Consider the following 13,374-nt stretch of genomic DNA (forward strand, 5'->3'; position numbering starts at 1 on the left):
AGACAGCTGCCTTAACACATTTTTTAGTCTTTTCAAGGTTTCCAGTATGGTGCCACCAGATGGAACTGAAATGCTGGCTAGATCAGTCTCAAGTGGGATTTCATTTCATTCTGTGTACTCTCTTCAGGCATGAACATAGATCTACATTTTACCTGAATTCACTTAGTGATTTCTTTTATCTTTCTTTTCCTTCATTCTCCAAAGCACTCGACGAATCATCCCAAACAGTATAAGAACTTCCAGATAGAAATGAAGAAGGATGGATGTCTCTTGCATGGATCTGATAAATTCTTTCCATCACTTAAAGAGTTGATGGACCATTTAAAAGGGCAGATCCTAAGAACAGATAACATAGTCTTCACTCTCAAGCGATGCTGTCAGCCAAAACCAAGAGGTAATGTTTTCAAGTTAACTTTATGTATTCATCTTAACATTTTTTTCATGGATAATTATATATTGATTTCATCATGATCCTATTATTTGCAAATATATACATATTCTGAATGATACATGGTTTTGTATTCTTGAAGTGAGATTGCCTAGTCCCAAACAGATCAGTCCTTTTTAAAGTAATTTGTTCAGAGCTAAAGGGCAGGGCTGGATAGTAAGAGTGTATTTAATGTAGAAAAGAGGGAGTACATTATAAATGTCTGTCCTTCAGTTGTAGCTAATGATCTCAAGAGCTGCAACAAGTGCCTAAACACCCATGCCTCTGGTCCCGGGAAAGAGAGAGCTGGCGCTGCTGAGGTCTTCCAGTCCAGTCATGCCTCTATTTATCTTGAGCAGCCAGTGAGGAACAAGGAAATGAATCTTTCTGGATGTTTCCAGCTTGTTTTATGTCCTTCTTCTTAAAATTGGGCAATCATGAACAATAAAAACAATCTAAAAGCTTATAGAAACATTGGATTAGTTTTAATTCATTAAAGGTACTTGTGATTAAGAAGCAGAGGCAGGTAGTCTGAAAGTGACTGGGTACCACATCAAATTATGATCCTTTTTGATCTTGGAAGGCTGCAGAGGATGTCCTGTAAATGCAGTGATGTCATCAGGTGGGCAGGACTTAACATTTTTGATCCTTTTGTAAGGTTTTGAATTTTCAGGGTCAAAATTGGTATGTGAAGCCTCATGACTTTGTGCGTCCATTCTGAACTCAAATGGTGGAAATTGATGGTTCTCAAATTTCTGTGGTTGCTCTGGAGATACACAGGAACTGCCTGCAGTTGGAGGGTTGACACAGCCTTTAAATTACATTGAAAAGGCTGGCACATGTTTTAAGTTCTCATCTCTGAATGATGGTGTCAATGAGGTTATTTAATACCTACAGGTTGTTTAAAGTTATAAATAATTAAATATTCAAAATGTGTGCTTGATATTTCATTTTTACATTCCATTCCAAGGAGAACAAAAGAATGGGAGTGGTGCACAATGAATATTGAAATGTGCAGACTTCCTCTTCGAAAGCTGTGCTTGAAGATATAAGCAAAGGACTCCAGGGGAGACATTTTGGCTCCCTCTGTGCCTCCAGATTCCACCCCTGGTGGTTTTGTTGAGTGTTTTGCCTCAGGCTGTCGCTGAGCATGTGGAAAAGAAAGCACCAGATTCAGAGGAATTCTGGAAGAAAAGGGACTTGTCTTTTCCAGCCATCATCTGACTTTCAGAAAAGAAAGGAAAGGGAGGAAAGAGATCCCATGGTTACTTGCTATCCTTGATGGGTAAAGAGGGTAGCTCAGGGTATCATGTACAGTACTGTGCAAAAGTTTTAGGCAGGTGTGAAAAAATGCTGTAAAGTAAGAATGCTTTCAAAAATATATATTGTAATTGTTTATATTTATCAATTTGCAAAATGCAAAGTGAGCGAACAGAAGAGAAATCCAAATCAAATCAAAATTTAGTGTGACCACCCTTTGCCTTCAAAACAGCATCTTGGTACACTTGCACACAGTTTTTGAAGGAGTTCGGCAGGTAGGCTGTTCCAGACATCTTGGAGAACTAAGCACAGATCTCCTGTAGACGTAGGCTGCCTCAAATCCTTCTGTCTCTTCATGTAATCCCAGACAGACTCGATGATGTTGAGATCAGGGCTCTGTGGGGGCCAAACCATCACTTCCAGGACTCCTTGTTGTTCTTTACGCTGAAGATAGTTCTTAATGTTTGGGGTCGTCATCCTGCTGTAGAATAAATTTGGGGACAATCACACGCCTCCCTGATGGTATGGCAGGATGGATAAGTATCTGCCTGTATTTCTCAGCATTGATGACACCATTGATCCTGACCAAATCTCCAACTCCATTTGCAGAAATGCAGCCCCAAACTTGCAAGGAACCTCCACCATGCTTCACTGTTGCCTGCAGACACTCGTTATTGTACCACTCTCCAGCTCTTCGGCAAACAAACTGCCTCCTGCTACAGCCAGATATTTCACATTTGGACTCATCAGTCCAGAGCGCCTGCTGCCATTTTTCTGCACCCCAGTTCCTATGTTTTCGTGCGTAGTTGAGTCGCTTAGCCTTGTTTCAACGTCAGAGGGATGGCTTTTTGGCCGCAATTCTTCCATGAAGACCACTTCTGGCCAGACGTCTCTGGACAATAGATGGGTGTACCTGGGTCCCACTGGTTTTCACCCATTCTGTGCTGATGGCACTGCTGGACATCTTCCATTGTCAAAGGGAAGTAAGCATTGTGTGTCTTTCATCTGCTGCATTAAGTTTCCTTGGCCGACCACTGTGTCTACAGTCCTCAACATTGCCTGTTTCTTTGTGCTTCTTCAAAAGAGCTTGAACAGCACATCTTGAAACCCCAGCCTGCTTTGAAATTTTTGCCTGGGAGAGACCTTGCTGATGCAGTATAACTCCTTGTGTCTTGTTGCTGTGCTCGGTCTTGCCATGGTGTATGACCTGTGACATGAAACTGTCTTCCACAACCTCACCTTAGTAGCAGAGTTTGGCTGTTCCTCACCCAGTTTTAAGCCTCCTACACAGCTGTTTCTGTTTCAGTTAATGACTGTGTTTCAACCTACATATGAAATTGATGTTCATTAGCACCTGCTTGGTATAATTGGTTAATCATTCACCTGATTCTAATCCTACAAGATCCCTGACTTTGTGCAAGTGTACAAAGCATGCAAGTGTAAGAATTGATGCCGGTTTGAAGCCAAAGGGTAGGCACACCAAATATTGATTTGATTTAGATTTCTCTTCTGTTCGCTCATTTTGTAAATTGATAAACATAAACCATTACAATATATATTTTTTGAAAGCATTCTTACTTCACAACATTTTTTCACACCTGCCTAAAACTTTTGCACAGTACTGTAGGCGCTGCTTATAGGAAGATCTGTGAGGGTGGACTTTTTGCACTTTAATGGAGCCAGTGTGTCACTATCCCAATGATACACAATGCTTTTCATTTATAAAAGCTGTGCAAGATTCAGAGACAGAAGATTGCCTAAACAGCCTGTTAGCTGTTCTGAGTGCCTGTAAGGAAATGTGGATTTCCATCAAGTTTTGAAAGCAATTATGAGTATCAGCTTCATTTACTGAGAGGACAAGAATAGTCTCATGGTGTAATTAATTGCAACCTTATATTACTCCGTCATTTTTAAAACACATGAAGCCTCTTCCTAATTTAATATATGAGGAGCTTCTTTTAAAACATTCTTAGAGATATTAATTAGCATGCTAATTTGATGTTAATGGCCAGAATAATGATTATAGTGCATTTCAGATCCTGATAGGCATCACAGATTCAATGGGATATTCTTAGTTCAGCCAAATATATCTTACATTGTTTCCAGTGAGGCTAAGCAGCCATTCTGATATTATCTAGAGAAAAATAGGCTATACATTTAGCAAAGTAATAATGGCTTATATGGGTGCAATTGAAGGAGGTGAATATTCTGTATGAAATATTTCAGTAGAAACCATCTGTTCTGTGGTAGAAGTACTCTGGTTAGCAACTGTTCCTTTATATTTATGTTGAAGTTGGATCGGGCATTTCATTTAATGCAGCCGCCTTGAGATAAGAAGTTGCATAGAAAGAGACAGTGGCTTATAGCAAGCTATTCAGTAAAATTTGTAAGTGAAAGTTGATTTTCATAATGAAAATCAAATTTAGCATCTACCGTTTGTGGAATAGATTTGATCTGAAGATATATTGATATTTTACTTGGAAAATATCCAGCGCCGGCAGTCATTTGAAGGATTCTTAACAACTGATTTTGTTCTGCATTCCTGTAATAGATCTGGATGACAATCTGTTTCAAATATATTTGAGAGGTTTCCTTTTTCTTTCTAGAAATCTCCAATTTGCTAGTAGCTACAAAGAAATCCCAAGAGTGGCAGCCAGTCTGTCCTTTAGGTCAACTGAGCTTTCATCGAATACTTAAAGAAGAAATAAAGCAAGTAAGTGATTACTCTTAATCTTTTAAATCTTTTAAAATTTCACAAATGTATTATTTCATTAAGACTTGCAGTAATGTCAAAGAAAATGCAGCAAAACTCTTTACATAATCTATTTACTCATATTAAATAATTATGAAAGTTTAGGCAATTGTGCTTCTGTGTATTTTTTAAGTGATAGAAATATTCCCTGAAGTCTTGCAAGAAATTTTATGCACTACACTTACAGGTTAATGTTTTGAAAGTGTTATAAAGAATTACTTGAACTAGGGAATTACTTGCCAGAAAACAAAAAGGAAAATATTGCATTCATATCAAAATGTATGTAATATTCAAGATCTTGCTAAATACAGATACATAGGGATGATCTGGACATGCAGGCAGTCCTTGCTTAACTACCATTCATTTAACAATGGTCCGGAGTTATGACGGCCTTGGGAAAAGTGCTTTACAACCCCTGCAGTCATGTGATCACGATTTGTGGCCTTTTTTATGACAGTTGTTAAGCAAATCGTGTGGTCATTAAGCAAATTCCAGCAAAACGTCCATTGGGGAGCTGGATTTGCTTAATGACCATGTGATTCACTTAATAACCACAGTGATTTGCTTAATGACCATCATAAAAAGGTTGTAAAAGCCGCTCCAGTTCACTTAGTGACCAAATTGCTTAGCAACCTAAATTCTAGTCCCTATTGTGGTCAGATAGTGAGGACTACCTGTATGTTAAACCATAGCTTAATGTTATTATAAGATCAGTCCTCCCAATTTCCTTTTTTAGCACTATCCTGAGGAGGAGTTTGTAGCTTTCAGTTTCTGTTTAAACGAACTATTTATGTCTTGGTCATGACAATCTGTCATTAATTTTCTCTTTGGCTTGTTTGAACAGCCTAACTTCAAACCATGAGTCGTGAAGTTAACTTCTTTTAACAGCTAATAGTTAAGATTAATCATAGTTTAATGCTCAGACAAAAGTAAACCACTTTCCTCAAACTGGGTACCCAATAGCTATATGGATTTCAAGTCCTGAAATTCTCAGTAGTGGCCACATTGATTGAGAATTCTGAGCATTGAAGTCCACACACTTGAAGGGCAGCTAGGTTGTAGAAAAGATGGATTAAACCGGTGTGTGTGTGTGTGTGTGTGTGTGTGTGTGTGTCCTACAGTTTTCTTGCAGCTATGTCAGAAAGGAAAGGAAGGCAGGAGGCACAGGAGATCAATGTTTGTTTTGGCGTGTTCTGAGAACATAAACATTGATCCAAATGGAGACAGATAAAACAATCTTCCTGAAATTACCAGGCCATTCTTGTTACAATCCAGTCATAGCCTTGAATATAAACCAGAGTTGGGCAGCACTCTGCATATAGACACTCCTCTTCTGAGATCATGCTATCAACATTCAGAGCAACTACAGACCGTTTTATTGTTGGGGGGGGATATATGGGTGGCAGTGGAAGTGGTTTGCCTCTCAGAATCTTCTCCTACCCCCCAGGCCAAAACTAGGCTGAGAAATGTTGCCATGTCCCTTCTGGTGATATTGCAGCAACATTGAATGGTCTTCTACAGCCCTTTAAGAGGTCAGGATGCTGGCTTGTGGTCCACCAATCCTTCAGAAATTTCCCCGATTTGGTGTAACGATTAGCATAAAGATTTTTCAACCAAAGTAATTGGCAACAAGAAAAAGACAATAACAATTAGTTTTAAAGTCCCATGAATATAATATGGAGGTAGCTATTCATTAAATATAGTGTCTAATTTTATCTAACACCGTCAATTCATTTAAAATTAATACCAGTTGACCATTTCTAACATTCTGTTTACCAAAGAGTACTGTACATTCATTGCCTCTTATAATGAAAGTTTAAAACGTTCATTTAAGTCTTTTTTCCCCCTTGCAGGACTAGCAGTCACATATGTACATTCCTAAAAAAAACCTCCCCAAACATGCATATTTGATATAGTTTGCAATTGCTGGGTTTATCTTGTATTTTAGGATGAACATCTTGGCAGAGGAACAAGAACACAGATTTACTCTGGGATTCTTAGCTATAAGGACGATGAAAGTTATCAGGGGGAAATGCAGATTAAAGTTATCCTGAAAGTCTTAGATCCAAGCCACAGAGACATTTCTCTGGTAGGTTTCTCTAAGTTTGCTATTTAAAAGTCTGATATCGCTGATGCTGGTTTTCTTTTGTATGCTACCTTTAATGTTGAGGTTGGAACACAAAGCTATAAATATAAACTGAGAACAGTTTCAGTCATTTTGTCCTTGAAGTGTGTAACCATATATTCATTTGGGTTGTGCAGCTATCCAGATCTGAAGAGGAAAAGGTGACTCAGAAGGCAGGGGGTCAGGCCTGAGGCACCTGTTGGCAACTGCGTAAAGAAGCTGTGACTTTCCCTGTGACAGCCCTTCACAGTTGCAATGCAATCCTGGGAGAGATGTATTCTTCCAAGCCACTGATGACAGATGCTATATATATGCCCATGTGAATTGCAGAGCATTTTTCTATGAAGTATATGAAGTGCTGCAGAGCCCTAGTCATAATTTGTGAGGATGTTATTTAAATGCTTTTGAAGATATACCAGTATAGAACAAAATGCTCTTTCATTAGATATATTTGTGTTGGGAACCCCACCTCTTAGTATTAGAAGGGGCTGTCTCCTGTTACTACAGTTAAGTATGAACCTTCCCAAATTTTTAGTAGGGGCTGATATACTTATTGGGGAGATGGTAAATCTTTTGTATCATTCTTTCAATTTTGTTGATGTCACCCCTGAAATGTGTGTATTTTAACAGGCATTTTTTGAGACAGCAAGCATGATGAGGCAAATATCCCATAAGCACATTGTCCTCCTTCATGGAGTTTGTGTACGTGATGTAGAAAGTAAGTAATCTCTCTGAATACAACCTTTCAAGCAGAAATGATGACTTAATTAGGTGTAGTGATAGCCCATGACTGCAAGGGGTCTTCAGTTAATTTCACTCCCTCCCAATGATTCGTTTTTGGAGTGATCTGTTTCTTATCTGATAGTCCACTGGGGTTTGGGAGAGAATGGAACCCCCAAAAAGGACATCAGATCAGATCTCCAGAAGGATCAGATCAGCCTATTGACAATGGTCCTACCCCTGTCTTGAAATCTCCCTATGTATTCATCTTTCCCAAAATTTAAATAAATTTTTACATACTGAGACATATATTTTAGAATGAAGCTTTCTTGAAAGTTCACTTTTTTGTGATTTCTCTTCCTAACCAAAATGCTCTGAAGACTGAATGACATGAACTTTATTTTTATCTATTTTTTAATCCAATTAATCTGTATTTTTTTTCTTGTGGCTGTAGACATTATGGTGGAAGAATTAGTTGAGTTTGGGCCTCTGGATCTTTTTATGCACCGCAGGAGTGATGTTCTTACAACACCTTGGAAATTCAAAGTAGCAAAACAGTTGGCAAGTGCCTTGAGCTACCTGGTAAGCCATATATATCATCTACCAATAGCAATTCGGTCTTTCCTGTTTTTGTATCACAGATTGCCCATTTATAGCTGCTAAACAAGTCTTTTCAGGTTTTATTAACTTACATTTAGTATGTCCTGTGAAAAGACAGTAAATTGTATATTTATGATCTTTGCCTTTGGTTTAAATTGGCCAAATTCCTTCACTTCTGTAACTGAATTTTCTACACTGTCTAATGTAGGTATAAGAAGGACCAAATGGCCAAATATTGCAGCATAAGATGTTTTTTCAGATTTCTAGGCATTCCATTCCATTCCATTCCCTTCCTTTGTTCTTCCCCTCCAATATGTAACCAACGTTCTGTGTTCACTGAGCATGCTCAGTTCTTGTCTAGAAATGTTGAGATGGAATTTTTAATACATCTGCAAATGTTGGAGACATTACATGAATGGGGGAATTTTGGCTGCAGAGGGAATGGCACTTAGACGCTTGAGTTCTAAGTTGGAATATAAATCTTTAGTATCTTTTGCAAAACCCATTTTTTGCACTAATGATGTAATATGCTGTCGTCAGGGTTGTATCATGTTGAAAAAGACCGTTTCTAGAGAGCAACAATTGTTTACTTGGATCCTAAGATAAGTTAAGAAAGTTGTGAGAAAGAAAGCTTCCTATATGTATCTCTTCCCCACTCCTTACAGGCCCTTTTGATTCCCTCAAAGTCTTTCAATAGAGTATTGTCGAAGGCTTTCACGGCCGGCATACGATGGCTGGTGTGGGTCTTCCGGGCTGTGTGGCCGTGGTCTTGAAGTTTTGTTTCCTAACATTTCGCCAGCACCTGTGACCAACATCTTCAGAGTGCAGGAGCAGAGACAGGAGCAGTTCTCTCTGTGCTCAGGGTGAAGTGACCCTTCTGTGGGTATTTATAGAGATCTGGGGGGGGGAGGGGGCGATGGGTGTGTGTGGGTGGGGTTGAGTTACTGAGTGGCTGCTTGTTTTGGTGTCAGCATCTGTGTGTATCTTCCTGGGGATTAGGCAGGGTTTTTTCTTCTCCTGAATTGTTAACGAGGGGCTGCTGGGGGTGATTAGCAAGTTCATTGTGTGAACTGTTCACACGTCCTGGTGGTTGAGCTGAGTTCATTGACCTTTTGCAGGCTGTATTTTTCAGGATTGGTAGCCAGGTTTTGTTGATTTGGTATAGTGGCTGTTACTTTTCTGGTGGGTCTGAAGATTGTTTGGAAAGAAAAACACAATTTCCAAACAATCTTCAGACCCACCAGAAAAGTACAAGAAGTGCTAAAATCAGCAAAAGACAAAAGGGATCCCCTCACCGCTGCAGGAGTATACCGCATACCATGCAGTTGCGGGCAAGTATACATCGGGACCACAAAACGCAGCATCCATACCAGGATAAAAGAACACGAAAGACACTGCAGACTACAGCAACCAGAAAAATTTGCAGTAGCTGAACATGCTCTCAAGCACACTGGACACAAATCCTATTTGAAAACACAGAGATACTGGACAACACCAACAGCCACTATACCAGGCTATACCGGGAAGCCATTGAGATTCACAAACACCAGCACAGTTTCAATAAAAAAGAGGAGAGTCTAAAAATCAACAAAACCTGGCTACCAATCCTGAAAAATACAGCCTGCAAAAGGTCAACGAACTCAGCTCAACCACCAGGACTTGTGAACAGTTCACACAATGAACTTGCTAATCACCCCCAGCAGCCCCTCATTAACAATTCAGGAGAAGAAAAAACCCTGCCTAATCCCCAGGAAGATACACACAGATGCTGACACCAAAACAAGCAGCCACTCAGTAACCCAAACCCCCCCCACACACCCCCATCCCCCCCTTCCCCCCCCAGATCTCTATAAATACCCACAGAAGGGTCACTTCACCCGGAGCACAGAGAGAACTGCTCCTGCACTCTGAAGATGCCGGTCACAGGTGCTGGCGAAACGTTAGGAAACAAAACTTCAAGACCACGGCCACACAGCCCGGAAGACCCACACCAGCCATCTTTCAATAGAGACTTGAACACTGGAATCATCAGGAGAAGAGAAAAGGAAACAGGAAACATTTCTTCTCTGAATTTTGATTAGGTAACTTCTCTTAGGATCCAAGCCATGTGTTTTGTGAACTTGTTTCTTTAAGCACCTTTTCATGCTGTCTCATACTATTCAACACATAGCTGAAACACTGATTAATCTCTCTGAAATGCAGGAGGACAAAAACTTAGTACATGGAAATGTGTGCACAAAAAATATACTATTAGCAAGAGAAGGAATCGGAAATGAATATGGACCTTTTATAAAACTGAGTGACCCAGGAATTCCAGTTACGGTGCTATCTAGACAAGGTAAAACTACTTATATATACCAAGATACTGAAGAAAATAACCTCTAATTTTACTAAAATACTAGCACCGCATTTCTTCTGTATGTCAGTACTGTCTCATTCAGTCTTTACCCTTAACTAACTCTATTATTCCTTGCTGACATTAGTTGAATCCAGTACCTTAGAGATGTTCCAACTCGGGAAGGTGGGTAAAATTTTCTAGCAACCTGCTCTAAATATGGGGCCATACTTCATCCCAGACTACAACATGTTTGATGTAACCAAATAGAAGAACTGGTATTGCTTCCACATTCAGTGACTCTTTTTGTTAGTTCTGAGCTGATCACTAATAAACTTCATCAGATATTGCTGCGCTCCATTGTCTAGTGAGAGGCAGGAGAAAAAAGTTCCCTCACATTTTTTCAGTGATGCTCTTTTATTTCAAATAATGTAAGATACTTGGGATTCACCCATATGGGTATTAAACCTTTTAGAATATTAAGAACTGAGGAGTGTGGTGAAAAACAGCACAGCTTAGAGAGCTCATTTGGACATAACAACAACTGCCCTGGAATGTATTTGACATGTGATCAAGAGACCATGTTCATTAGAAAAGTAGGAATGTCTTGTAGTATGGAAACTTCATTTGCTGATAGTTGTAAAAAATCACCATCCTTTCACCCACCCTACTCTCTTTCTCTGTGTGTGATAGACAAAAACAGTCCAGATCTATAATTTGTCCTCATGCCAAGATGTTCCAATTGCTGGATTCTTTCTGTTGTTCTCTCTCAAAAAAATTCTGTGACAGAACTGGGATAAAAAGATAATAAATGCTGCACACTGTTTCTTCAAATATATCTGCTTCATAGACAAATTTAGTATAATGATGTGTGTCATTTTATTTTCAACTCCTGTAAAGTCATTCTTAACACCAAGTTGGCCATTGGATATTCTGGAGTTGGTACTTTCAATGTACTATCACAATCCAAGATTTTGCTACAGTTTAAGAGGTCCTCTTTGAAGTCTTCAGTTTTCTTACATCTCACCATCCTTGTTTGTATCACTGTTTCGCCTTGTCTCCCCACATGCCAGGACTGTGAAAATACAGAGCTTTTTGTTTTATGCATCTTCTCTTCTGAAATAAATATGTCTATGATAGCTTTGTGGTTGTATATTTATAGAGTTTGAGATATAACCAATTCTTTCTTCTAAAAAACACTAATTAATCCCTACTAGATAACCACATCAATTCTTTATTACAGTCATAGACTGGCATAAGAAGGGTGGGGTATAGTCAATTAAAAAGCATAGAAGATACATCAGAATAAAAAAAAATTATGAAAAGCTAGAAGATATAAAGAAATATATGTGTTAAAACAGAAAGTATATATAAAAATGAGTCTAAAAGAATCTAAAAGGAGGGCTAGGAGCATTAGATGGGTGTAGGGGAGCATAAAGGTTAGTATGTGGAAGACTATCAAATTACAGAGCACTCTAGTATGGCGAATTAGATGCTCATTAAGTCTAGTTTATGGCACAGGTCATCATATGATTAATTTTAAGCACTGCTGCTCTGAACCTGGCGACATTGCATGCTGTAGCAGGGTTGGTATCTGAAAGCAGCAGGGAGGTGTAGAATTGTCCTGTGAGCCCTGGGTATTTATGCACTAATGGTGAGATGAGGCTAGTATGAATGTCTCTATAATACAGGCACTGGAGAAGCACATGCTCTGTTGTTTCTGTGTGTCCAGAGTCATGGGCATTGTCTCTCCAGGTAAGGAATCTTCCTGTATCAGCCTTCAAGGACAGCTGAGGGGAGGGCATGAAATCTTGCCATAGTAGAGGCCCTCCAGTGTTTAGGGACTTTGAGTAAAGTATGCCATCTGAGAGTCAGAGTACCACTAGATAACAGTTCATTCCAAAATTTCTTCCACTCTTTCCTTTAAGAATGTGTTGAACGTATTCCTTGGCTGGCTCCAGAATGTGTGGAAGATTCCAAAAATTTAAGTGTGGCAGCAGATAAGTGGAGTTTTGGGACCACTTTATGGGAAATTTGCTACAATGGAGAAGTACCACTTAAAGATAAGACCTTAGCAGAGGTAAGGTTCTGGGAATGCCAAGCAAGCATTCTTTTCTTGTGACTTGTTAGCAAAGTAAGAAAAAAACTCTTTTCTTGGTTGTCTTTAGTCTGGAAACTCCTTTTAGTTCTCCCACAGAAAATTGGTAGGACAAGTGGAATTGAGTGAACTTTTCCCCAAGTGCAACAGATGTTACAATACTGGCATTTAGTTAATATGTCCAATTTCCATCTCATTAAAAATTAGTATTTGCTGGCAACTTTAGAAGGGGACTTTACTCGGTGCTTTCTGGGGAATCAGAATCTGAATCACAATGGGGGTTTGAAAAATCTTCAGTTCTCTGATAGGAGTTAAGCTTCAGAAGACATTACTTGTAGATTTATTTTGTGGAATTTTTATTCAGTGGTTTATTTCCTAGTTCTATGAATAGTGCCATTGTTTCCATTTCATTTTGCAGAAGGAGAGATTTTATGAAGGTCATTTCACACTTCCAGCCCCATCGTGCAAGGAGCTGGCTGACCTGATGAAGCAGTGCATGCACTATGACTCCAGTCAGAGGCCGTTCTTTAGAGCAATTATGCGGGATATCAACAAGCTAGAAGAGCAGAGTAAGGATGACTCCTCCCCCTCCCCTCCCCTCCCCTCTAATGATTGGTAAATAATACCTCTACATAACTAAATGTGCAAATACCATCTCAGCAGGATTCAAACAAACAAATCCTTACTGTAAAGTTCTTTGGAGGCAGAGAAAGTACTGCGGGTCAGCAAGTATAAGTATAATAGACCCATATATTAAGGATTGGTAATATCATAACTTGCATTCTATCTGCCATGGAGTAAAAATCTACATTTCAACAGTTCTGGAAGCAACTTGCAGAAATTAAAAATAAAGATGTCCAAGACCCCTTCCCTGAATACTGTACAGTATCCCCATTTGTTCCCCTTTATTGTATCTTTTGCCAATGCTTGAAACATTGAAATGCACCTACTACACTAACACTCAATACACAGTGGGTCTTATATATTAGTTTTGTTGTGATTCTGCTGACTTGCTGCAACAAATTAGACTGTTAGTCGGTTCTGGAAAAAGAACACA

At 39.2% G+C, this 13,374-nt stretch overlaps 1 protein-coding gene across 1 annotated transcript in view; it reads left to right on the top strand.

Moving 5' to 3' along the window:
- JAK1 (Janus kinase 1) overlaps window positions 1–13,374 on the top strand; it is a 67,115-nt gene that overhangs the window by 42,561 nt on the left and 11,180 nt on the right. Inside the window, exons 12-19 of the mRNA XM_007429931.3 lie at window positions 205–394; window positions 4,294–4,400; window positions 6,388–6,528; window positions 7,195–7,282; window positions 7,739–7,866; window positions 10,087–10,222; window positions 12,148–12,299; window positions 12,736–12,886. Coding sequence (XP_007429993.1) covers window positions 205–394; window positions 4,294–4,400; window positions 6,388–6,528; window positions 7,195–7,282; window positions 7,739–7,866; window positions 10,087–10,222; window positions 12,148–12,299; window positions 12,736–12,886 — 1,093 coding nt within the window. The remainder of the gene's footprint in view (window positions 1–204; window positions 395–4,293; window positions 4,401–6,387; window positions 6,529–7,194; window positions 7,283–7,738; window positions 7,867–10,086; window positions 10,223–12,147; window positions 12,300–12,735; window positions 12,887–13,374) is intronic.

Source organism: Python bivittatus, unplaced genomic scaffold (assembly GCF_059951505.1).
Source record: "Python bivittatus isolate LINGU-HERP-01145 unplaced genomic scaffold, Pbiv_v1 ctg000700_np1212, whole genome shotgun sequence".
NCBI lineage: Eukaryota > Metazoa > Chordata > Lepidosauria > Squamata > Pythonidae > Python > Python bivittatus.